This window comes from Anastrepha obliqua, chromosome 6 (assembly GCF_027943255.1).
Source record: "Anastrepha obliqua isolate idAnaObli1 chromosome 6, idAnaObli1_1.0, whole genome shotgun sequence".
Classification (NCBI taxonomy): Eukaryota; Metazoa; Arthropoda; class Insecta; order Diptera; family Tephritidae; genus Anastrepha; species Anastrepha obliqua.
In genome coordinates, this window is record NC_072897.1 from 72,702,234 (window position 1) to 72,725,009 (window position 22,776).

At 40.6% G+C, this 22,776-nt stretch overlaps 2 protein-coding genes across 2 annotated transcripts; one reads left to right on the forward strand and one right to left on the reverse strand.

The window, feature by feature from the left end:
- Nucleotides 1-7,812: 7,812 nt before the first annotated feature.
- LOC129250713 (uncharacterized) lies at nucleotides 7,813-9,039 on the reverse strand. Its single transcript, XM_054890312.1, has one exon. The coding sequence runs from the start codon at nucleotides 9,037-9,039 to the stop codon at nucleotides 7,813-7,815; it is 1,227 nt and encodes a 408-aa protein (XP_054746287.1).
- Nucleotides 9,040-17,732: 8,693 nt separating this feature from the next.
- On the forward strand, nucleotides 17,733-19,508 carry LOC129250714 (uncharacterized protein K02A2.6-like). The gene has a single exon (XM_054890313.1). The coding sequence runs from the start codon at nucleotides 17,733-17,735 to the stop codon at nucleotides 19,506-19,508; it is 1,776 nt and encodes a 591-aa protein (XP_054746288.1).
- The last annotated feature ends 3,268 nt before the right edge of the window (nucleotides 19,509-22,776 follow it).

The following is a 22,776-nucleotide window of genomic DNA, read 5'->3' on the forward strand; positions in this document are numbered from 1 at the left end:
AAATTGTACACTATCGACTTTCAACGTATGTACTTGGGCGTATTTACATATGTATGCTAATGGAAAACGAATTGAAAAATTAAATGTTTAAATTGATTGGATTTTAAATTAAACTTGTGAGGTATTTAATTAAATTGCTAATCCAACATTATAAGCAACTATTAGATAAAATCGACTGGATTATTGGAAACAGTTCTATAAAGCAAAATAATATTTTAAAACCATTGCATTTCTAAAAGTATGAGATTGAAATTTTTATTCGGAAAAAATACGGCTTTCTACGGATATGCGAGTTTTTTCACTCTGACCACATCCCGGAGCACCAATTTTTGACTACTTTTCCAAGTATTGAAGGTCGAGCGACGTTTGACAGTTAAACTCCTAGAATTTAATTATAACTCAGGAGTAGCCAACCGTGCGTTTAGTTACAGCCGAAGTTAGGAGTCCGTAAAGGCTTGAATATTTGAGTGTTTCTCTAAAAAAATTTCTCCTCCACAAAAGTAAGGAAAAGCCTCAACGAAAATGACAGGTACGCGTCAAACGAAATAAACGAACTGAAACTGTATGGGAATGTAAAATATATCTTGTGGCACTGCACATTCCTGATTGTTTTTAAATATATCACACTGTACAAAAGTATTAATAAAATTCTTTAAAATAATATTATTTTTATTTAAAGGGGTTTTCCAATAACAGGTGTTATCTATCGCTATTTATTTTCAACAAGACGGCGCACACTGGGGATTTTGCGGAAAAAAGTCAAATTTGCAACATATATTACCACCTACGCAATGTTTAATGGTATTTCTAAATTCCAGAATAGAACCAACAATAAAATCAAAAAGAATTACTAAACTCCGACTTACAGTTTTTTTTTTATAGATATGTCAAAAGTATAATTTTTTTATAGTATTGAACTGACTAAGAAAAAACTTCAAAGCCCAAGGTGGTTTGTTTTCTTTTTGCTTGAGCCGACTTGCAATTTTTTATTTTTCATTTAGGGCACGATATTTTTATATATTTTAGCCGGAAGAACAAAGGCTGTAAAGCATTTGATTATCTATTTATAATTAATTTTACGAAAAAAAAAAAAAATTATATTCCTTCATATTCTTGGATCTGCAAGTTGAGCTACATTTACCTACGGTCAGAAACTAGTATCAACGTGTCGCTGAATAGCGTCTCTTTCAGTTTTAATCAATTGCAGGTGCCACCAGGCGCCACTGATTATTTTTTGGCAATGATAATAACTAAAAACTTGAGGGTAATTCAGAATTATCAACTTACATGTATCCTGTGCGTAAATATTTGCTGGCTTATATTAATAAAAAAAAAATAAAAAAAAAATTAAAATTTATGAAATTAAAAAATAATTTTTTTTTTTTATTTTTTTAAAAAATAGTTTTTAGACATACACAAATATAAACAACTTCGTTAGTAGTAAAAATGTAAATATTTTTTGGGATGTATACTTTTTTCCGCATCTCTGTACAAAAATCCCCAGTGTGCGACGCTACGTGCCATAAAAGCAACGAAACCATTGATCTTTTACGGAAAAGTTTCCGGACCGTGTTATCTCTCGAAGAGGTGATCACACTTGGCCACCGAGATCTTGTAAAAGAGAAGGTTTACGCCAACAGATCAGGGTCGATTCAAGATCTCAAAGATGGAATTCTTGAGACTATCGAGGACATAGGCAGCCACTTTGCAATTCGGTTATGGAAAATTTCATGAAAAGGATATTGTCCTGTAAGCGTGGTCGTGGTGGTTATTTGCGAGGTGTTATTTTCCACTATTAACGGCATTCCTTCCGCTTTATAATGAAATAAACATCCGATCAACCCTTTATATGCATTTAAATATTGTTCGTTTTTTTTTTTCTTTTTTTTTGGTTTTATGGAGGTGGCACAAACCATTGAAAGCCGAAAAGTGTGGGACTTGCCTCTCGACTCACCCACTAAAAACCCACCCCAGCTCCGTTTCCCTCCCACCGCGGGATAATCGTTAGGCATGACTTCGCGGGAGGGAGAGCGGCCTATTGCCAATTCTTGAAAATTTGCGCTGTGTTGTTCTGCGACGTCAACCGTACTATTTTTGCCATATTACATACAGCGGACCAATGTTCTTCTGACTCTAACATGATATCGACTAGGTTATCAGCTCAAATTGGCTTCCCCACCCTAGTGCTTAATTCCTCCCTTTCGAACACAAATCGCGGACAGACAAAGAAAACATGTTCTGCGTCTTCTACAGCTGGTGCACAATGAGAACAGTACGGGTCGTCTTCGTGCTTAAACCTATATAGATAGAATTTAAAACACCCATGTCCCGTCAGTATTTGGGTCAGGTAATAGTCTAACTGTCCATGCTTACAGTTAACCCATTTGGCTATTAAGGGAATCAGACGGTACGTCCAGCGTCCGTTCAGGGACGAACCCCAATTTCCCTGCCATGAACGCAAGCTACGCTCTCTTGCTTCCTTGCGTATTGTCTGTCGTTCTGAAGTAGCTTTGTTTTGGTAAACTTCAGCGTACTCTTTTGCCATTAAATTTATTGGGAGAAGTCCTGCAATAACCATAATGGCGTCTTCGGATACCGTTCGAAACGCGCAGCACACTCTGAGGGCACTCAGTCGATACACTGATTTCGTACAATTCACATATGAGTTTAATGGTAATTTGTTGCTTCCGCCCATGCTGGAGCTGCATACAGCAAAATCGATAAGACCACGGTATTAAGTAGTCTCCTACGGTTTTGTCTAGGGCCTCTGGTGTTCATCATTACGCGCGTCAGTGCTGTTACTGCCTCTGCCGCTTTGCTGCTTGTGTATGATAGGTGATCTCTGAAGTTCAGCCTATAGTCGATTAATACGCCCAGGTATTTAATGAACGGTTTCGATCCTATGGTATTTTCGCCCACCATTATATTTGCCGACTCCACCTTCTTCCTGCTGCTAATGAGCACTGCTTCCATCTTATGATCCGCAAGAGTTAGACCATTCTTGCGCAGCCATTCTTTTACCATGCCGACAGCCTGGTTGCAGGTTGCTTCAGCTTTCTGTAGTACTTTAGCTACGACCACAACAGCGATATCGTCAGCAAACCCTATAATTTTGGACCCTAGGGGTAAACTGAGACGTAAGACTCCGTCATACATAATATTCCACAGCATGGGGCCTAGGACTGAGCCTTGTGGAACTCCGCCAGTTATTTTATATTCGCTAACACCCGCATCGGTATTACAGCGAAGGATTCTGTCAATGAAATAACTGAGGATAATATTTCGTATATACGTTGGAACCTGGAAGCAATCAAGCGCCATCAGAATCTGGTTCCAGTTCGCGGTATTGAAGGCATTCTTTACGTCTAGCGTTGCCATTAGGCAGTATTCCTTGCTACCGTATAACCACCGAGTTCCTTCGATTGCCTTCTGCGCAATGCTTTTAACCGCAACTACAGCATCTGTGGTTGAGCGAGCCTTAAGGAATCCGAATTGCGAGGATGATAGACCGCCTGAGTCATCAATGACAGCCTCCAGACGATTAGCGATCAACCGTTCTAGAATTTTACCTGTGGTGTCGAGCATGCAAAGGGGGCGGTAGCCTGTGGGATCTTCCGTTGGTTTAGATCCTTTTGGAATCAGCACAAGTTTCTGTAACTTCCACTGAGTTGGAAATGTGTCTTCTTACAAGGTCTATTATCGATCCCGTTCCTGCCTTTTGGAATGTCTGCTGGTTCCCTGTGTTCATAAGGACTATGTCTAACATGGCGAAAGTTTCCAAGAGGGCTTGACCTCTTGGACTTGTTCGCGGGCATCCCCAGTTCACAGCCCAAGCGTTAAATTCACCAGCTACGACCACAGGTCTATGGTCTTTAATATCTTTGGCGAGATTCTCTATGATGCTGGTAGCTTCAGTCAGAGTTAGGCTGGGTGGTAGGTAGCAGCTATAGACGTATGTATCCCCAACACGCGCTCGTACAAATCCGCGAGCTGCCTTCACGCTCATAAGTCGGGAGCTATTTGCCCCACAGTTCCAGATTGACGACTTGCCAGTAATATCAGAGGCCCAGCCATTGCCTTCTAGGTGTTTATATGGTTGGTTGGTTGGTTGGTTAGAGTGGTGATTCATCCAGAATCCAACTAGCGCTTCCGCACCATTTTGTTGCCACATCCTCGTTACCAAATTGTTTAACAGTTATTTACAGCAGGACTATATCCAGTCTGTGCGGTTTAGGAACCTTATTAGGTTGTTGACTTCTAAGCCAGACAGCTGCTCGAGACTCTCGAACAGCGGTTTGCCCAGGGTTAACATTCTGTCCTTCCATAGGGCAGGGCATTCACAGAGGAAATGGAAGATTGTTTCTTTTTCCCCCGGTTGTTTACAACTATGACAGTATGTGTTATGAGGGATGCCCATTTTGGCGGCTTGTTCTCCGATAGACCAGAAGCCAGTTATGACTGCCGTAAGTCTACAGGTGTCCCGTCGTTTCATGTTTATTAATGTCGACGATTGCTTGAGGTTGTAGGTGGGCCATAACGTTCTGCTGATTTTGCATTTCGTCTGGTCTTTCCATCTACAATCTGCAATTCGAAGGTATTTTAGGGAAATTGCATTCTTGACCGCACCTAGTGGAGTGAATACTGGTACTGCAAGAGCGCTATTCATGGCAGATCCCCCTCTTGCCAGTTCATCAGCTTTTTCGTTACCTTCTATGTTCCGGTGTCCCGGGACCCAAATTAAGGTTACTCTATGGTTTTCACTCAAGTTGGTGAGGCTACTCCTACTTTGCTCCACCACTTTGGAGGTTGTTATAGTCGCGTCCAGCGCCTGGATTGCAGCTTGGCTATCCGAAAGAATAGCGATATTGCCCTTGAAAGAGAAATCTGCGATTAGTAACCTACAGGCTTCCCCAATTGCTAGTACTTCCGCTTGGAAGACGCTGCTGGTATTAGGGAGACGCACAGATTTTTCAATTCCAAGTCTATGAGAATATATACCAGCTCCAACACCACAATCCATTTTACTGCCATCTGTATAGACTGTGGTATCGAAGTTGTTTAGAGAGAATCCCTTTTTCCACTGTTTTTTAGATGGAAAGAGTGTGGCAAAATTCCTATTGAACGTTACCATCGGGACGATGTAGTCAGTCCTCACCGAGGTTAACTGAGTTTGTCGCAATAATAGACTAGCGTGACCATAAGTTTTTTCTTTCCAGCGACCCGCTTCATTTAACCTAAATGCACTCATGGTTGCCGTCTTCTTTATATGTAGGTCTATTGGAATAACGTGTGTCAGAGCATTGAGAGCCTCTCTAGGACATGATCTGATTGCACCGACCGTTATTGCACAGGCTGATCTTTGTATTCTGCCGAGTAATTTGGTATTGTACTCTCTCCCTAGAGCTTTCCACCAAACTACCGAACCATACGATAGAATGGGTCGTATAAACGCCTTATACAGCCATAATGTATGCTTAGGTTGAAGACCCCATCTTCTTCCAAGCATACGTTTACAGGCATATAATGCAATTTCTGCCTTCCTTACCCGTTCTTCAACATTTAATTTCCAGCTTAGTTTAGAGTCCAGAATTACCCCTAAGTACTTTGCGCTGGGTGATAGTGACAGAGTTTGTCCGTTAATATTTGGTAGGGAAAAAGTTGGTACCTTATATCTGGTGGTGAAAATCATAAGTTCTGTTTTACGTGGGTTTAAACCTAGGCCATAGCCTGTGGCCCAAGAGATAAGCTCGCCTAATGCCCTTTGGATGATCCCGCTGATCGTATTAGGACACAGTCCTGACGCCATTAACACCAAATCATCAGCGTACGCCACCGCTTTTACCCCACCTCTATTAAGTTTTATTAAGATTTTGCTAATAACGCATAACCAGAGAAGTGGAGACAGTACTCCCCCCTGTGGGGTGCCTCTGTGGACCTTCTTGGTTATACTGATATTACCCATATTAGCTTTGATGATCCTGGTTTCTAGCATAGAGATGACCCAATTACTGATGCAATTGTCCACCTCTAAGTCTATCAACGCCCGTTGGATGGCATCTGTGCTAACATTGTTAAAGGCGCCTTCGATATCCAGGAATGCCGCCATGGTATAATGTTTGCTCTCTAGAGAGCCCTCTATAGTTCAGATTACCTCGTGAAGCGCTGTCTCCGTAGATTTGCCTTTAAGGTATGCGTGTTGTGCAGTTGATATACCAGAGCTCTCCAAAGAGCTTCTGAGGTGCATATCCAAAAGTCTTTCAAAAGTTTTTAACAGGAAAGACGAAAGACTGATTGGCCTGAAGTCCTTCGCTGATTCATGTCCTCTTCTACCTACTTTTGGTATGAAGACGACCTTGACTAGTTTCCAGCTATCTGGAATATGGCCTAAGTTTAAACACGCTTTAAAAATTTCCTCTAGCCATGGTAGGGTACAGTCCAAGGTTTCCTGTAACATCTTTGGAATGATCCCATCTGGCCGCGGGGATTTAAAGGGTGAGAAAGATTTGATTGCCCATGCAACTTTTTCTTTGGTAATAATTTCATTTGCAAGATGCTGTGGATTATATTGGCTCCGCCTAATGTTTCCCCTCTCACTTTCGTAAGCGCTGCATCCCGGAAAATGCGTATTTAGCAGAAGCTCTAGCGATTCTTCTGCTGTAGCAGTCCAAGTTCCATCGGGTTTCTTGACCCAAGAAGCCATTGAGTGGTCTTTGGAAAGAACACGGCTGAGCCTAGCAGAATCCCTGGTGGATTCGATTGACGAACAAAATTCCCTCCAGCTCTCTTTTTTGGCGGCCCTGATTGCCTTCTTGTACTGTCTCCGACTTTCTCTGTACAATTCCCAATTTCCCGTCGAGTAGCTGAGGTTAAACGTTGATCTGGACTTTTCCCTTAGTTTTAAGAGCTCACTGCTCCACCAAGGAGGGTGAGTTTTTTTGCTAAATTTTATGGGACAGGACGTTTTGTAGGCCCTACTAAATGCCTTTTCCAGTGTTATGACCCTACTCTCAAGGTTTTCCGTGAGAGTGATTTGAGGGATAGGAATCTCTCCTATCCTCTTGTTTACTGCATTTTTGAACCTCTTCCAGTTGGTTCTTAAAGGATTTCGATACGGTAGGGGTGGATCTACCTTAAGATCCAAATCGTATAGAATCCAACTATGATCAGAAAAGGACCTTTTATTGGATACCCTCCAATTATCTACCCTTACTGAGCTATTTTCAGACAGTAGAGTAACATCAATCACTTCCTCCCATCCTCTGAAGTACTCCGTACTAGGAAAGGTGAAAGTGGGAGTGTTACCCCTGTTACATACCGATAAGTTAGTATTAATAATAAAATTATATAAAGACTCACCTCGGTCGTTTGTCTCAGAGCTTCCCCACAACGCATGCCTCGCGTTGGCGTCGCATCCGAGTAGCAGGGTTTTGTTCCTGGCTCCTTCAAGCACAAGCCCACAAGCCTCCTCGGGCGGTGCTGGCCGATCATGTGCCATATAGATGGATGCAAGTGTGATGCTGACACCGTCAGCAGCTTCCACCTCAACGGCCGTCACATCCTGTGAACTGTATGATGGGATTAAAAATATGTTTAAGTGTTTTTTGGCTACAATACATGATCTAGGATTACCTTGAGTACGCTTATAGTACAGATTGTAGTTTCTTCCCGGGATCCCTTCACCTCGTTGCTCCGCACCCAGGGTTCCTGTATTAGGGCTATGTCAACGTTCTCCTCCCCTAGGAGAACGGTTAGGTTGTCCGTTGCAGTTTGTGAGTGCTGCAGGTTAATTTGGACAACCTTTAAAACCATTTTTTATTGGTTTGCTTCCGCAGGTTCGGCATCATTTAACTGCATGCCAATCAGCAGTTCGCTGGTGCCGTCGACCTCATCCTGCTCCTCCTCCGGATTCGCAGAACGGAATATCTTCAGCAGGGCCTTCCGTATGCCAAACCGAAGTTTATTTTCCACTTTTTGCAGTGGTTCAAGGCTCTCTTCTGTGATTTGAAGGAGGAACGACACGCTGTGCTTTTGCGGAGCCTCCGCTTTGATGATCGACCAATCGGCCATCGGCACTGAGCGGTTGTGAGCCTGGAGATAGGGAATTAACTGATTGGCTTCAAACTCCATGTTTGGTATCCAGATGCGAGCCCTCGGCCTTCGTGGTATCTCGCTAGCTGGAATGAGCTTGAGCCTCAAGCCATCCCAGCTGTTCTGAATTTTGCCAATCGCGTTTGTAAGGAAATGCAATGAGTATTGGTCATCACATTTGATTACCCGGCAACCGCGAACCACTTCCACCGAGTCGAAACCTGGGGATTGACCCTCCGGGTTCGCCATGACATGGTCGACGACTATGCGAGACAACCGTGCCTCAATCTCCGACCATTTGTCAAGCACAGGTTTGCCGCGGTTGGAAGTTTCGTCCACCAGTGCCATTTGAAGATGGTCCCGTGCCACCTCACTGAATTGTTTGGTAAGTTTGGGGACAACCGCACCCTGATCTGAGATCTTGTGCTTCTTTGTTGCCCTCTTGTTTTCGTCTTGCGAACGGTTACGTTTTTTGGCCTCTGTCTTTCGGGCGGTTTGGAATGCCAGGTATTCGTCCACCACCTTTTGACACCTTGCCTTGTCAGCCTCATCTTTGGGATGAGCTTTACCTTCGGTCTCGTTCTTACGAATCCTGCCAAGGATAGCGAGAGACCTCTGGTAGAGCTTATACCTTGATGGGCCTTTATTAGGGCGCTTTTGCCCCATGGCTTTAGCGGATGTTGTTGGTTCATTTATGGTTGTTGGCCTGCTGTGGCCCACAGCTTTGCCCTCAACTGTTTCTTGGCTGGAGGCCAAGAGCTCATCCTCTGAGGGTGACCCCGTCATCCTCAGTTCGTCCTTGCTTGTACGTCTTGTCCAATTGTCTGTCTGTTTTTTAAGTGCGTCCGTCGCTTCCTTCTGTCTGTCTGTTTGCTTGTCCTGTAGTTCTGTCCGCGTGTTTGGTTTTTTATCAGTCCGTGCTGTCGATGCGTCGGTATGTTTTCCCGTCATTTTGTCCGTTTGTTCCGTGTTTGTTTTCCCGTCATCCGAATTTTTAAGTTTTTGTGGTTTCATTTCATCTGGTTCGTACGGTCACCTGCCCCGCCAAGGGAGCTGCGCATGTCGCCATGCGCGGTGACCAAAGAGGATATAGGGGAAATATCCGGTCGACCATGGCAGCGCCCCATACCATGGCAAGGCCACCGTTACAACCTGAGGCGGCCTGATATCAGGAGGGCTCCGTACGAAGACAGCCTTATTTAGTCCCCCGGCTGCCAAACCCACCCAATAGGCACGGGTCGCATCACACCTTGGGTTGAGGGAGTTTTTTTTTAACGAAGATTACGTCTTCGACCTGTGTGGTTCGCGGGAGACCTACTCTCCTACCTTCCATATCTGGGAGGCGTTCCCCTATCCACCACCTGGGGACGCGCCCTATAGGGATAACAGGTTCCCCCAAGGGTTATATGGTTCACTGAGAATATTAACATCTATTTTGTGTTCCCGTATAGACTGCATGAGTAGGTCTTGAGCGCTTTCACAATGGTTAAGGTTTAGTTGCAAGATCTTCATTTCTGCCGTATTTCTTTCAGAGCTCTCTGGTATTCTGGGCACTTGTTGCTGGTCATCGCATGTCCTGTGTTACTTACAGTTTTCTTCTTGCATACTATGCAGTTTGCTGCTTGTGTGCAGTTTTTGGTCTGATGTTCCTTGCTGCCGCATTTAAAGCAAACGCTAGTGTAGTCAGCTGGGCTTTTGCAGCTTCCTGCTACATGCCCATAAGCCATACATTTGAAGCATCTCTTTGGTTCTGTTTTCTCTCATATGCGACAAATTACAAGGTATATTCGGATTTTGTTTGCTTCGAGCAGCTTGGTAGCGGTCTCCGGCGTTACTCTTAGCGCCACTGTTTGCGTTCCTCCGTATGCTTTTCGTAGACCCAAAATCGCTGAAGCAGGTACGTCAAGTTCCTTGAACTTTTTTGTTATCACCTCTTTTGTGGTCTCGAATTTCAACTTGACGCAGCTCCGTTAGAGCTATGACTTCTACCGCTTCTCCTAAAGCCACCTTAACAGCTTGATGGATTTTCAGGGTATTTGGGTCAGATGGTTTTGCCAGCACTAAAAGTTTTTTGACCTCTTGTATGTCGGTATTCAGCTCCTTTAGATTTGGTTCTGACTTAACCCAATTCAGAATTTCAGCATATGATATGCGGCCAACGCTTTTTACTACTATCGCGTCCTTTCGTGGTGGCCTCTGCCGTTTTCGATTTCTTTTTATATCGTTCCATCTCTGCCTTTTCATCTGGTTTGGGTGCATTCTGTGTTAGATCCCTCCAGGTTTTCTTGGATTTAACCGTCTCCCATTTTTCGGTTGTTGCATGCTCTGTCATTCTAACCGGCGTATTTCTTTTGGCAGGACTTTTCCTTGCAGCGGCGTTGTCGATTGCCCTTTTTGGCGTAGATTCTATACGCTTAATAAAAGGTGAAGTTTGGGCACATCCATCTTTGACAGTAGATGTTACTCCATGCACCCCTCTTAACGCCAGGTTCTTCGGAATAAGGATAGATCCCTTTAGTTTTTTGTGTAGGTCCGTTATGTACGTGACCAAAGCTCGCATTGGGTGGTTTATGTTCCTCTTCGGAAGCTCCATCATTTCGGCTAGTTCTTTGACCTTATCGCCGATGGCTCAATATATTTCTTCGGCCGTCATCGCTTTCGTAAGCCAAAGTGCTGCATGCACGGTGATGCTGACCTGGTTCTTTCAGTGCCTGGTGGTGAATATGCCAACCTTGAGCTCCGTTGGAACGGGTTTTTGAGCAATTCACCGCTGCCGTTATTGCCATTTGCAATAGTTGTTTTTATCTCTGATGCTATTTTTGTTACAACTTCACTTCCTTCCGTGGTTTGTTTTTTTGCTTGGTTTGAATTCATTTCTAGTTTTTTGGGCCCCAACTCATAAGTTGTTATCCATATCCTGATGCGTAGTCACTTGTAAATGATTCCATGGTTATCTTTGCGAGCAGGGAGGCCATGCGAGGGTTGACAAAAGCTCCTTATGAGAGCTTAAGTTCAGAGCCGAATCAGTGTTAACTAGGAATGTTACATCTAGACCTACGCGGACACTTAATGGCGACAGAATATGGAGCGTTCTTAGAGACTTGCCATCATTTTAACGGGGCGGGGGCAACTGGATTATTAGCCTGAATGCCGTTTCAGCTAGATATCAGTCCGCTTACTAGGGAAACAGAATAATACAGTCGTCAGCTCGTGGCAGTATGTCTTAACGTATTCCAGTATTCCATGATTAAGACCTTACTGGGCTCGGTCTTAATGTAGATCGTATTAAATTAACAGCCGCCCCTAACATGGGGGACAGACGCTGACCAGGGAGCCGCCCAACATGAGTCAGTCGCTACTGGATTTTTGTATTTTTCACCATGCCTTTGCATGACGAGGGAGACACTTATTTTATTAAAGGCGGTGTCGTTTTGCCTTTGCCACAGGAACCTCTTCGTATTAGCTAGCTTTTAGACCGCTTCCTCCGTTTCTGCCGCTCATTGTCGTGGGCTGCTTATTTGTTAGAACTTATTCGCAATTAACCTGCTACTACAGGCCGTCCGGCTATCCGCAACCTGCCGACCCCCACGGTAGCTTAGAGCCCAGCTTAGTCGTTCGATCCCAGGGGAGCGCGACTTCCGTGCATTTAAATATTGTGACTATATGCATTTGTTAAACACACTCTGCTAAAAGCTTTAATTGAAATTATGCCAAGTAAGAGCTCGTTATAATTTGGTTTACATACATGATATAGTCACCGGCGTTTGGAAAATAATTTCCAGCTCAAGAGGTTAAATTCCTGGAAAGTTATTACCACACCTCGCATGTATATACATATGTATGTCTGTATGTAAAACGATTCTTCTAGAGACGAACATTTTTTATGTTTGAAAATTTGTAAAGCAAGGGGTAGTCGTAGGAGATTTGAACCTTTCTAAGGGTGATATCGAAGAGAGATGGATTATTTGAGCAGCGTCCCCCTTCACTAGGTACTTAGTATTTTTAATATATATTTACTTACAGTTTGCGCAGTATGATGTAAAAAAAGACGCATTTTAAACTAACACTAAGCATTATTTATTTAGTAATTTTGTATTCAACAGGATAACTACAAGGCAATGGCTGCAAGTAAAGGAAGAGGCAGAAGGACAGCGGAGCATCAGCACCATAAAAGGTACCAGCTAAGCAACATTTCACCAAAAGAACCAATTCAAAATACAGCTATAATAAAAGAAAAGGTGTTACATTCCAAAATTCGTGATGGAAAAGAATTATGCGATGAAGATATTGAAGTAGAAGTGGATGAGAAAATTGGCAACGTTGTGGGTGGCAGGGGAAAATTGGAGGGAACTGAAATCAGAACGGAATTTGAAACTCAAGGTAAACAAGTTAATTTTAGTACTGACTATTCGTTATCAGAGACTATAAAATCTACTACCAGCATTGTAGCACAGTCGACAGCATTTGCAAAAGCAACCGCAGTAGCAGAAATAGATGTAATGGCAACCACTGTCGATAGTCGTGCAGTACAAGTGGACTGGATGCATGACAACAAACAAAAATTATCAATTAACAGCAGCAGCGATAAATGCAACGGCAACAACAGTGACAGTCATACCACAAGCCACAACTATAACGGTAACGACACTAATATTGTTTGTCGTAATAATATAAAAATCAACAACAATAATGGTATAATTAGCAGAAAACAATTTAACGAAAGTAAAGAATTTTGGAATATGGCACGACGTTTATATGTACGACGTAGTGGAAATAATGAAATAGTACGATTACAACTTTAACAACAACAACCTTCAACACTACTTCAAAATCAGCGTCAATTGCGCCCTCATTAGCGGCAGCAGCAACAGCAACAGCAACAACCGCGTCAACAAGCTCATTCCGTACAGTTGCAGCGTACGACTATACATCCATTCTACGGCAACCAGCAACAACAACTGCAACCGATATGGACCGCTTTAGTGACAAATCCGCAGGAGGAACTATCTGGTCTAGCTCAAGAGTACCAACACCAGCAGCAACAACAATACCAACAATCATGGGAGTACTTCCATCAACATCATGGGCATAACCATCAAGTCTTGTTCTTAGACAAAAATGTCTCAACAGTAACAACGACATATCCTTCACATAATTTCCAGTGTTACGATTTACCAACGCCCACCAACAGTTAAAATAAAATGATTTCCTATGGCAATCAATCCCAGCCTGTATAATATAATATTATATTTAAAATCCGTGGTGCACAATTTGTTCTAGAAAAGTAAAGAAGCAAAAACAAATCTAAGACGATTTGTTTTATTGAAATAATGTTAAACTTATTCTTTCTAGTACCAATGCTGCAAAATTTTTGGTTCTGTTCTCAGCTGTGTATTCCTTTTCCCAAAAATGTTTTTTCTACACAATTCTTTGGTGTTCCTTCAGCAAAATTATATTGGCCATTGTAAGGTAAGCCCACGACACAACCTTTGTCGTCTCTCAGTCAACGCATCAATCGGTTTGACATATGTACAATACATTTGTGTGTATATAGTACTTATGTGCGCAATGTAGGTATGTATGTAACAGCACCCAGAGAACGTTAATATATAGACAAGTCTTGCCGGCAACGAATAGTGTGAACTATTAAAAATGAATTCTAACCGCGGCCGTGATGTGGTGAAATTTTTAACAGCGCTGGTTGCAGTGAATTCTCTCTTTACTATATTGGCTCTGTAAAGTTTTTTGCTTCTGTAGAAAATCAAATTGAGTAATGGCCGACTGAATTTTGCAAAGCATTTGAATGTGTTTATTTCTATGTTTCTATTCGATTATTATATTGTTTATATTCTTCGATTATACGGTGGCCGCCGTAGCCGAATGGTTTGGTGTTCAGAGAGAACGTAGGTTCGAATCTCGAAAACAAAGAAAACGTTGTTTCTTATAGCTGTCGCTCCTCGGCAGGCAACGGCAAACCTCTGAGAGTATTTCTGCCATGAAATAGCTCCTCATAGAAAATATCTGCCATTCGGAGTCGGCTTGAGACTGCAGGTCCCTCCATTTCTGGAGCAACATCAAGACGCACGCCGCATATAGGAGAAGGACCTCGGTCAAAAGCCCAAAATAGGGTGTACGCGTCAATTATATATACATATTTTTTTCTTCCACTTAAATGCCGCGATAACCGCTTACGCGATTTTGGCCGAGTTTAACAATTGGACACAAAGTGAAGTCAAGTCATTCTCCACCTGATCTTTCCAACGCAAAGGAGGTCTTCCTCTTCCTCTACTACCACCAGCTGGTACCGTATAGAATACTTTCAGAGCCGGAATGCTTGTATCCATTCGGACGATATGACCCAGCCAGCGTAGGTGCTGAATCTTTATTTGCTGCGCTATGTCTATGTCGTCGTAAAGCTCATGCAGCTCATCGTTCCATCGTCTGCGATATTCGCCGTTGCCAACGTGCAAAGGTCCAAATATTTTGCGCAGAATCTTTCTCTCAAATACTTCAAGCGTCGCTTCATCAGATGTTGTCAACGTCCAATCTTATGCGCCATACGTTAGGACGTGCATGATGAGAGCCTTTTTAAGTGTTAGTTTTGTTCGTCGAGAGAGGACCTTACTACTCATTTGCCTACTTAGTCCAAAGTAGCACTTGTTGGCAAGAGAGATTCTACGGTGGATTTCACGGCTGACATTGTTATCGGTGTTAATGCTGGTTCCTAAATATACGAAGACTTTTACAACCTCGAAATTATAACTGTCAACAGTGACGTGGGTGCCGATACGCATGTACGCCAGCTGTTTGTTTGAAGACAGGAGGTACTTCGTTTTTTCCTTGTTCACACAGCGAATGGGCTTTGCCTCTTTATCCAGTTTGGAGAAGGTAGAACTAACACCGCGATTAAGGCCGATGATGTCAATGTCGTCAGCATACGCCAAGAATTGTACGCTCTTATAAAAAATTGTGCCTGAGCGAATAAGTTCTGCGGCTCGTCCGAGCCTCTCCAACATCAGGTTAAAGGGTCACCCTGTTTGAAACCTCGTTTGGTATCAATTCCGATATCGCGGCATACAGGTAAATCCTTTTATATATCTATATATTATATTAATGTGTATATACATTTGTATATAAATGTAAGAAGTGTATCTAGTTATGTTTGTACAAAAAGAAAATACATATGTCTAAATTTTTTTTGCTGGAATGTTGGTACAACTGTCCTCTATAGTATCGCAGAGTTTAAGCGTGATCTGTCTATTAGTTTGTTTTTGGCATTTAATTACATCAGTCAAGCAGGTGTGCTCTGCGATTTTCTCTATGAAATATCTAACAAAGAATTTGTCTTAAATTATGTGTTTTGGACGTGTGCCGAATCGCTGAAAATGTTACAAAAATCCTATGGCGAGTGTGCTTTATCAAAAACACGGGTCTACGAGTGGCATAAGGCTTTTGCAGGGCGCCGAGAAGTCGTGGAAGATTTGCCCCTATCTGGTCGCCCATCAACGTCTTCAACGGATGAAAACGTCGACAAAGTCAAGGAAATGGTGCAGGAATTTGAGGGATGTAGCTCGGGACCTTAGCGTGTCTCACGAATCAATTCGCTATATTTGAATTTCTTTGAAAAGAGGTTGTCTGTAAAGTCGGTTTACTGACGATAGTTTCACGTGACAACGTCATAAGAAAATACTGATGGAATGGTTTCAATTTTCGAAACAAAATTTTAATTTTATTTGTTTGATAGATATTTTGTATGGATATAGAGAAGGAGGTAAATGGAATCGCAATGGAATTGATCAAGTTACATTTACACAAACGTGAAAAATTACGAAACATTTATCAAATTCATGAAAGATATGTTCAATTTCGATTGTGCATCAGACCTTAATAAGTCAACAACACTAAGAGGCAACATCATCGATTTGCCTTTTTCAAGACAGATTACACTCGAAACACCCCCTTTCATTTCCTACCTTTCCTATCATCGTCCTATTCTCAACAGAGAAATGGTTCATTACCACGCACACAGGAAGAAGGCATATGCAAATACAAATGTGTCAATTTATATACATATGCGCATATACATACATATATATTCTCACTCAAGTAGGAGAGAGCCAGATGTCGAACGTTGCCGAACGCGGAGCCGATTGTGCTCTTTGTCGTTCGTTCCGCGCTCTCGTTAGCAGTTCAAGCAAGGTAACGACGCATGAGCAAGATAACGACGAATGAGCAAGATAAGGACGATTGAGCAAGATAACGACGAATTGTTTCGTGCATGCAGCTGACTAAATCGAATTATAAGATCACGTCAAAAAATTCACCGGAAGAAGGTGCTTGAGCAAGTGAATTCGGACCCAACATTTATGCAGCGCATCATAATAGGTGATGGACAAGGGTATATGAGTTTGACATGCAAACCAGTCAAAGGGTGGCTGAATGGCGCTATCCACATGAGGCAAAACCCAAAAAACTACGTCAAAGTCGGTCAAAAGTGAAAGTCATGATACTCGTTTTCTTTGATTCTCATGGTGTTGTGCACTCGGAATTCATTCCAAATGGTTTTACGGTAAATAAAGAATATTATTTGGAAAGAAAACTCATGGATCTTACACCATGATAAAGCACCGCCTACTGTGAACACTTTTTCGACCAAAAACTCGACAAATATCATCGAACAACCAACGGATTTAGCCCCCTGGGATTTTTTACTTTTCCCAAAACTTACATTGCCACTCTGCGGACGCCGCTTTGAGTCGATAGAGGCCATTAAGGCGAATTCGCTGAAGGAGCTGACGAAGATCTCTTCAAACGCGTTTAAAAAGTGCTTCGTTGACTGGACTAATCGTTGGCATGTGTGTATTGCTTCGAATGGAGTCTATTTTGAAGTCCACAAAATAAATTTTAATGATTAAACAATTATTTTGCGTGTTATTGAACAATTCCCGGTAACTTTTTGACAGAATGTATTGCAGGAAATAAAGCATGGTTTGTATAAAAGTTTTGATATTTAAAATAAAAAGAAGAAATTAAAAATATCTAAGATGCCATCTATATTTATTTTATAGCATGGAAAAGCATATAACATATGAGGGCATTTCGATCAGTAAAACAACACTGTGTGACAAAAAAAAAAGATTAAATATACTTTTATGGAGACCTAGAACAACTTGTGGCTATAGAAAAACTAAACAAAATGGTATAGGAGAAATTTCCAATACACCCCCAAAATCTCGTTTTATGGCCATAAAACCGTTTTTCAGTAGGTTCCTTCGCCAATTTCCATCCGATTTCGAATTTTTTTTTTTAGTTCGAAAGAACAAAAACAAGCCTTTTTGACAGTGTGTTGACAATTTTTCTGAAATGACAACTGACGAGACTGTAGACGGAAATATTTGGAATTTTTTTATTTTTTCTCTATTTTTTCAACTTTGACATGATTTTTACGATATTATCCGATATTGAGGATTTTTTTTAATACATTACTGTTATAGTAAATTTAATTTTGCGTCGAATGAGCTATATTTGACTGTAATTGAATTAAAATTAGTAGAGTTGTGTGAGTTTTAAGGTTTTATTTTTTATTTTACATATAAAATAAACTAAAACAAAAAAGAAAACAGTAAAATAAAGAAAATCACAACATGCCTCCTAAAGAAGAAAAGTCAGCGAACGACAGCAAGATGGTGACACCAGTGACAATGCTTCAAACGACGAATGTTCCAGAATTTAACCCGAATGTGGAGTCGTGGAATGTTTGGAAGGAACGTTTGGAGATACATTTCTGTGAAGTGAATTGCACAGATGATAATGTAAGGAAGTCGATTTTATTAAAATCAATTGGTGCCGTTCCATACAAAGTTCTACACAGTTTGTGCAGTCCAGCTACTCCCGTGTCAAAATCATTTAAAGAGTTGTGTGAAATATTGGACACACAATATACTCCACCTACTATTGTATTTAGTGAGCGGAAAATATTTCATATTTCAACGAAGCAAGAAAGTGAATCTGTGGCGGAATGGTATGGTCGTGTAAAGATGTTGGCACTTAATTGTAAATTTGGGGTCAATTTAGATGCATTTGTGTTAAACCAACCAAACCCATTGCCAAATTTCATCTTTGAAAGACTGTGTGAAGAAGATGAGAATCTCACAATTCAAAGTGCATTAAGAAAGGCGATGATATTAGAGACGAAATGCATAATAAAGGGAGGAAAAGAAGAAACTGCAGTGAATTTTGTCAAGAAGCAAAAACATCAGAAGCAGAACAACGGTAGTGGTAACAGCAATAGAGGCAATAGCAGTAGTGACAACAGAGGTAATGGTGGCAACAGCAACAGAGGCAAATGGGGAAGCAGCAACAGAGGCAGTGGTGATGGTGGCAGCAACAGAGATGGTGGCAGAGATAACAGAGGCGATGGTGAGAGAAAATTTCCTTGTCCTCACTGTGGTTGGCGAAATCATGCATCTCAGTCATGCAAATACAAAGATAGCAAGTGTCATTCTTGTGGAACAGTTGGTCATTTGGCGTCTGTTTGTTACAATAAAAAGAGAAGTGTTAATTATGTATCTAATGATAATGATGATGAACATGATAATAATGATTTGTTTAATCATTCAATTTTTAGTGTGGCTGAGCGAAATTCGTTTGACGTGTATTCTCTTCCAGTCGTTATTGATGGAGTTAAATTAAATGCTGTTTGTGACACAGGTGCACCATGCACTTTGTTGCCTTTGTCGTTTTACGAGAATAATATTATGGAAAAGACTCTCCGACCATGCAATATTCCATATGTTGACTACAGTGGTGATAGATTGAAGCTGGTTGGCGAATATGATGCGTCGATTACTTTTAAAGGTAATACAAAAACTGTTGTTGTTGTTGTTGTTGTGGATTCTGCAAACCCTCCATTGCTTGGTCGTACGTTTTTACGTTCTTTTAATTTCGAATTATTGCAAATAAACAATATTAATTTCGAAAATAATAATGCTGCGATCGTCGAACAATTGAAGATTAAGTTCGTCGAGGTTTTTGAAGATAAGTTGGGTGAATTTAAAAATTCGGAAATTTGTTTAAAGGTTGTTGAAAATGCAACACCAGTATTTTGCAAACCCAGACCTTTGCCATTAGCATGGAAGGCTAAAGTTGAGAAACAGTTGCGAGATTTAATCAGTTCAGGTGTTCTTGAACCTGTTGACAACTCCGATTGGGGTACACCTTTAGTACCAGTTTTGAAACCCAACGGTGATTTGCGGATATGCGGTGATTATAAAATCACAATTAACAAGTTTTTAGAGGATTTTAAATATCCTTTACCCAGGATAGATGAGATTTTTGCATCTTTACAGGGTGGTGAAATTTTCACAAAGCTTGATTTGTCCAATGCGTACAATCAGCTAATTCTTGACGATGAGTCATAATTATTGTGTGCATGGAGTACGCACATAGGTACATTAAAAGTAAAACGATTACCTTTTGGTGTTAAGACTGCGGCAGCGATTTTTCAAAAGACAATGGAAAATTTGTTAAGAAACATACCGTTTGTCGTGGTGTATCAGGATGACATTACAGTCACTGGAAAGACTATGCAGAGTCACATTAAAACGTTGAGGCTAGTACTTCAAAAACTACAAAATGCTGGATTGAAACTAAATATCAAAAAGTCAGTTTTTTTTCAATCAAAGATTTGTTATTTGGGCTTCAATATTGATAAAAACGGATTGAGTAAGAATAACGATCGAATTTCGAGCATTCTTTCTGCGCCAATTCCAGATAATATTTCGGAAGTTAGAGCCTTTGTCGGTATGGCAAATTATTACTCAAAATTTATTAATAACTTTGCGAATATGATGTCTCCACTTTATAAATTATTGAGCAAAGATAAGCCGTTTTTATGGTCAAAGAATTGTCAAAAGGCATATGACGCCATCAAGAATGCTGTGACGTCAGACCAAGTTTTGGTTCATTTCAACCCAGATTTACCGTTGGTATTAACAACGAATGCTTCTAATACGGCGGTGGGAGGCCAATTTTGTCATATAAATTCTCTAGTGGATTGAAACCAATTGCTTTTATCTCCAGAGCATTAAGCAAGAGCGAGAAAAATTATAGTACTCTTGAAAAAGAAGTCTTGTCTATTGTGTTTTGTAATATATTACAAAACTTAAACAATACTTATTGGGAAACACATTTATATTAAAAACTGATCACCGTCCACTATTAACTATTTTTGGTAACAATAAAGGATTGCCTATCATGGCTTCAGCCCGAATGCAGCGCTGGGCATTAATTTTATCCGGGTTCAATTACACCATAGAATATGTGAAAGGAGTAAATAATGAAGCTGGCTCAATTTCGCGCATGCCTCAATAAATGTTTGAAAACAAAATTACGGAGTTTTCATATGTCAACTTTATTGAATCTGAAAACTATTTCAATATGAGTTTTAAGGACATCGCTCGTGAGACGAGACGAGACCCAATTTTATCTAAAGTTGCAGAATGCATTTTGGATGGAACCTTATGTAACTTAAAGGATAATAATTTCACTCCGTATCGTGAAAAGTATACTGAACTCGGTGTGGAGTATGGGTGTGTATTGTGGGGTTACAGAACCATTATCCCCGAAAAATTGCGAACAAAAATTTTAAATGAATCACATTCCTCGCATTTAGGAATAGTAAAAACAAAAGCGCTTGCCAGATCATATATATGGTGGCCATGTCTTGATAAAGATATTGAAAAATTAATTAAAAACTGTTTACCATGTCAAAAACTGCAGCCTAGCCCCGAGAAGAGCAGTTTAATGCCGTGGACGCCAAGTTGTAATGTATGGAGTCGAATCCATATTGACTTTGCTGGCCCTATAAGAAATTTTCATTTTCTAATTGTTATCGATTCATTTTCGAAATTCGTTGAAGTGTTCAAAATGAAGGAAATAACTACAATGTTCACAATTACGAAGTTAAGAGAAATGTTTTCGTGGTATGGTTTGGTCGATACACTTGTAAGCGACAATGGCCGTCAGTTCACATCGTATGAATTTCAACAATTTTTGTCTGTGAATGGAATAAAACACATATTGACTGCGCCGGGACACCCATCTACAAATGGTCAAGCAGAAAACTTCGTTAAAACGTTTAAAAAGTCTGTATTAGCCAATTTAGATCAAAACAATGATGCAAATTTGGATCAAATTTTATGCAGATTTTTAATGGACTACCGAAATATGACTCACTGTTCTACAGGCGAATCTCCAGCAAAAATATTTTTTGGGAGAAAACTAAAAACTCGCTTCAGCAATCTCAAACCTCCTACAACAAAAGAAAAAATTATTGAGTCTCAACACAACAACATAAATAATCACAAAGGAAATCGTCATGAAACTTTTCAAAAAGGCCAAAATGTAATGGTACGTGATTACCGTAAACCAAATAAGCCTAGTTGGACACAGGCAGTTGTAGAACAACATCTTGGACCTCAATCATATTCATGTACTTTGGCTCACAACAAACATAGTATCAAACGTCATTTGGATCAAATCAGAAACCAGCAAATTCAACAACATGTCGAAACCAACATGCAAATGTTATCAGACAACAACACAGCTTTGACTGTAGCCAATGAGATACCAACGATGGAAGATTTTTCACGCACTCGAAGAGAACTCAGACCACGTGAAGGAGGTAGAGTAGTTAAAAATTTAAATTGTATTTGAAATTTGCAAACGCAGTTGTTTTTAATTTTACAATTTTATATTACACTAAATTGTTATAGTTAGCGACAGCTTTAGGATGAGCATATAGAGTATTGATATTTACAGTTAGCCTAAATAACATTGTGTAAATGCATATCAATGTAAATAACATAATTTATCTATAACAATCACTCTCACTCTCTTTATATACGTACATACATATTCACCTTATTAGTAATCATTAGAAATAAGAGTCAATGTTAATAAACTGGACAGTTGTTATTTGAACTGAGAATGAGCTGGTTGTTTTCCTCTTACTACACTGATGATTTAAAAAAACTGATTATAAAATATCACAAGGAACATAAATCATTGCGAGAAATCGGTCGTTTGATAAATCGGAGTTTTACTTCAGTTCAAAAGATTGTAAATAAATATAAAAGGGCGGGAAGCACCACTTAAAAAGAGTGTTGTGGGCGTCCGCCGCTCTTAAGTCCCAGAGAAAAAAGCTTAGTCGTACGAAAAATCAGGACAAACCACAAAATAATGACCCCCAAATTAAAATCTGATGCTGAAAATGAGACTGGAAAACAATTTAGCACCCAATTGCTCGCCGAGTTTGCATAGTGCTGGTTATAATGGGCGCAATGTTAGGAAAAGCCCTTCGTGAGTAGTGTCAATCGGAGTAAACGGATTTCATTCGCAAAAGATCATGAAAAATATGACCAAACGTTTTGGAACCAAGTCATATTTTCTGATGAGTGTAAGTTCAGTAAGTTTGGAGAAAAGTTAACGCGGAATTGGATCCAAACAAAATGACCGGCACTGTGAAGCATGGAGGGGGCTCTGTGATGGTTTGAGGATGTATGGCTGCGAACGGGGTTGGAAACTTGGTATTTATCGAAAATATTATGGACCGATATGGCTATTTAAATATTTTGAAAAATAATTTAAAAGAAAGCGCTACGAAATTGGGCCTTGGAGGAACGTTTA

Coding starts and splice junctions, on each gene's coding strand:
- LOC129250713 (XM_054890312.1), bottom strand. CDS start 9,039: ATGACGGGAAAACATACCGACGCATCGACAGCACGGACTGATAAAAAA.
- LOC129250714 (XM_054890313.1), top strand. CDS start 17,733: ATGCCTCCTAAAGAAGAAAAGTCAGCGAACGACAGCAAGATGGTGACA.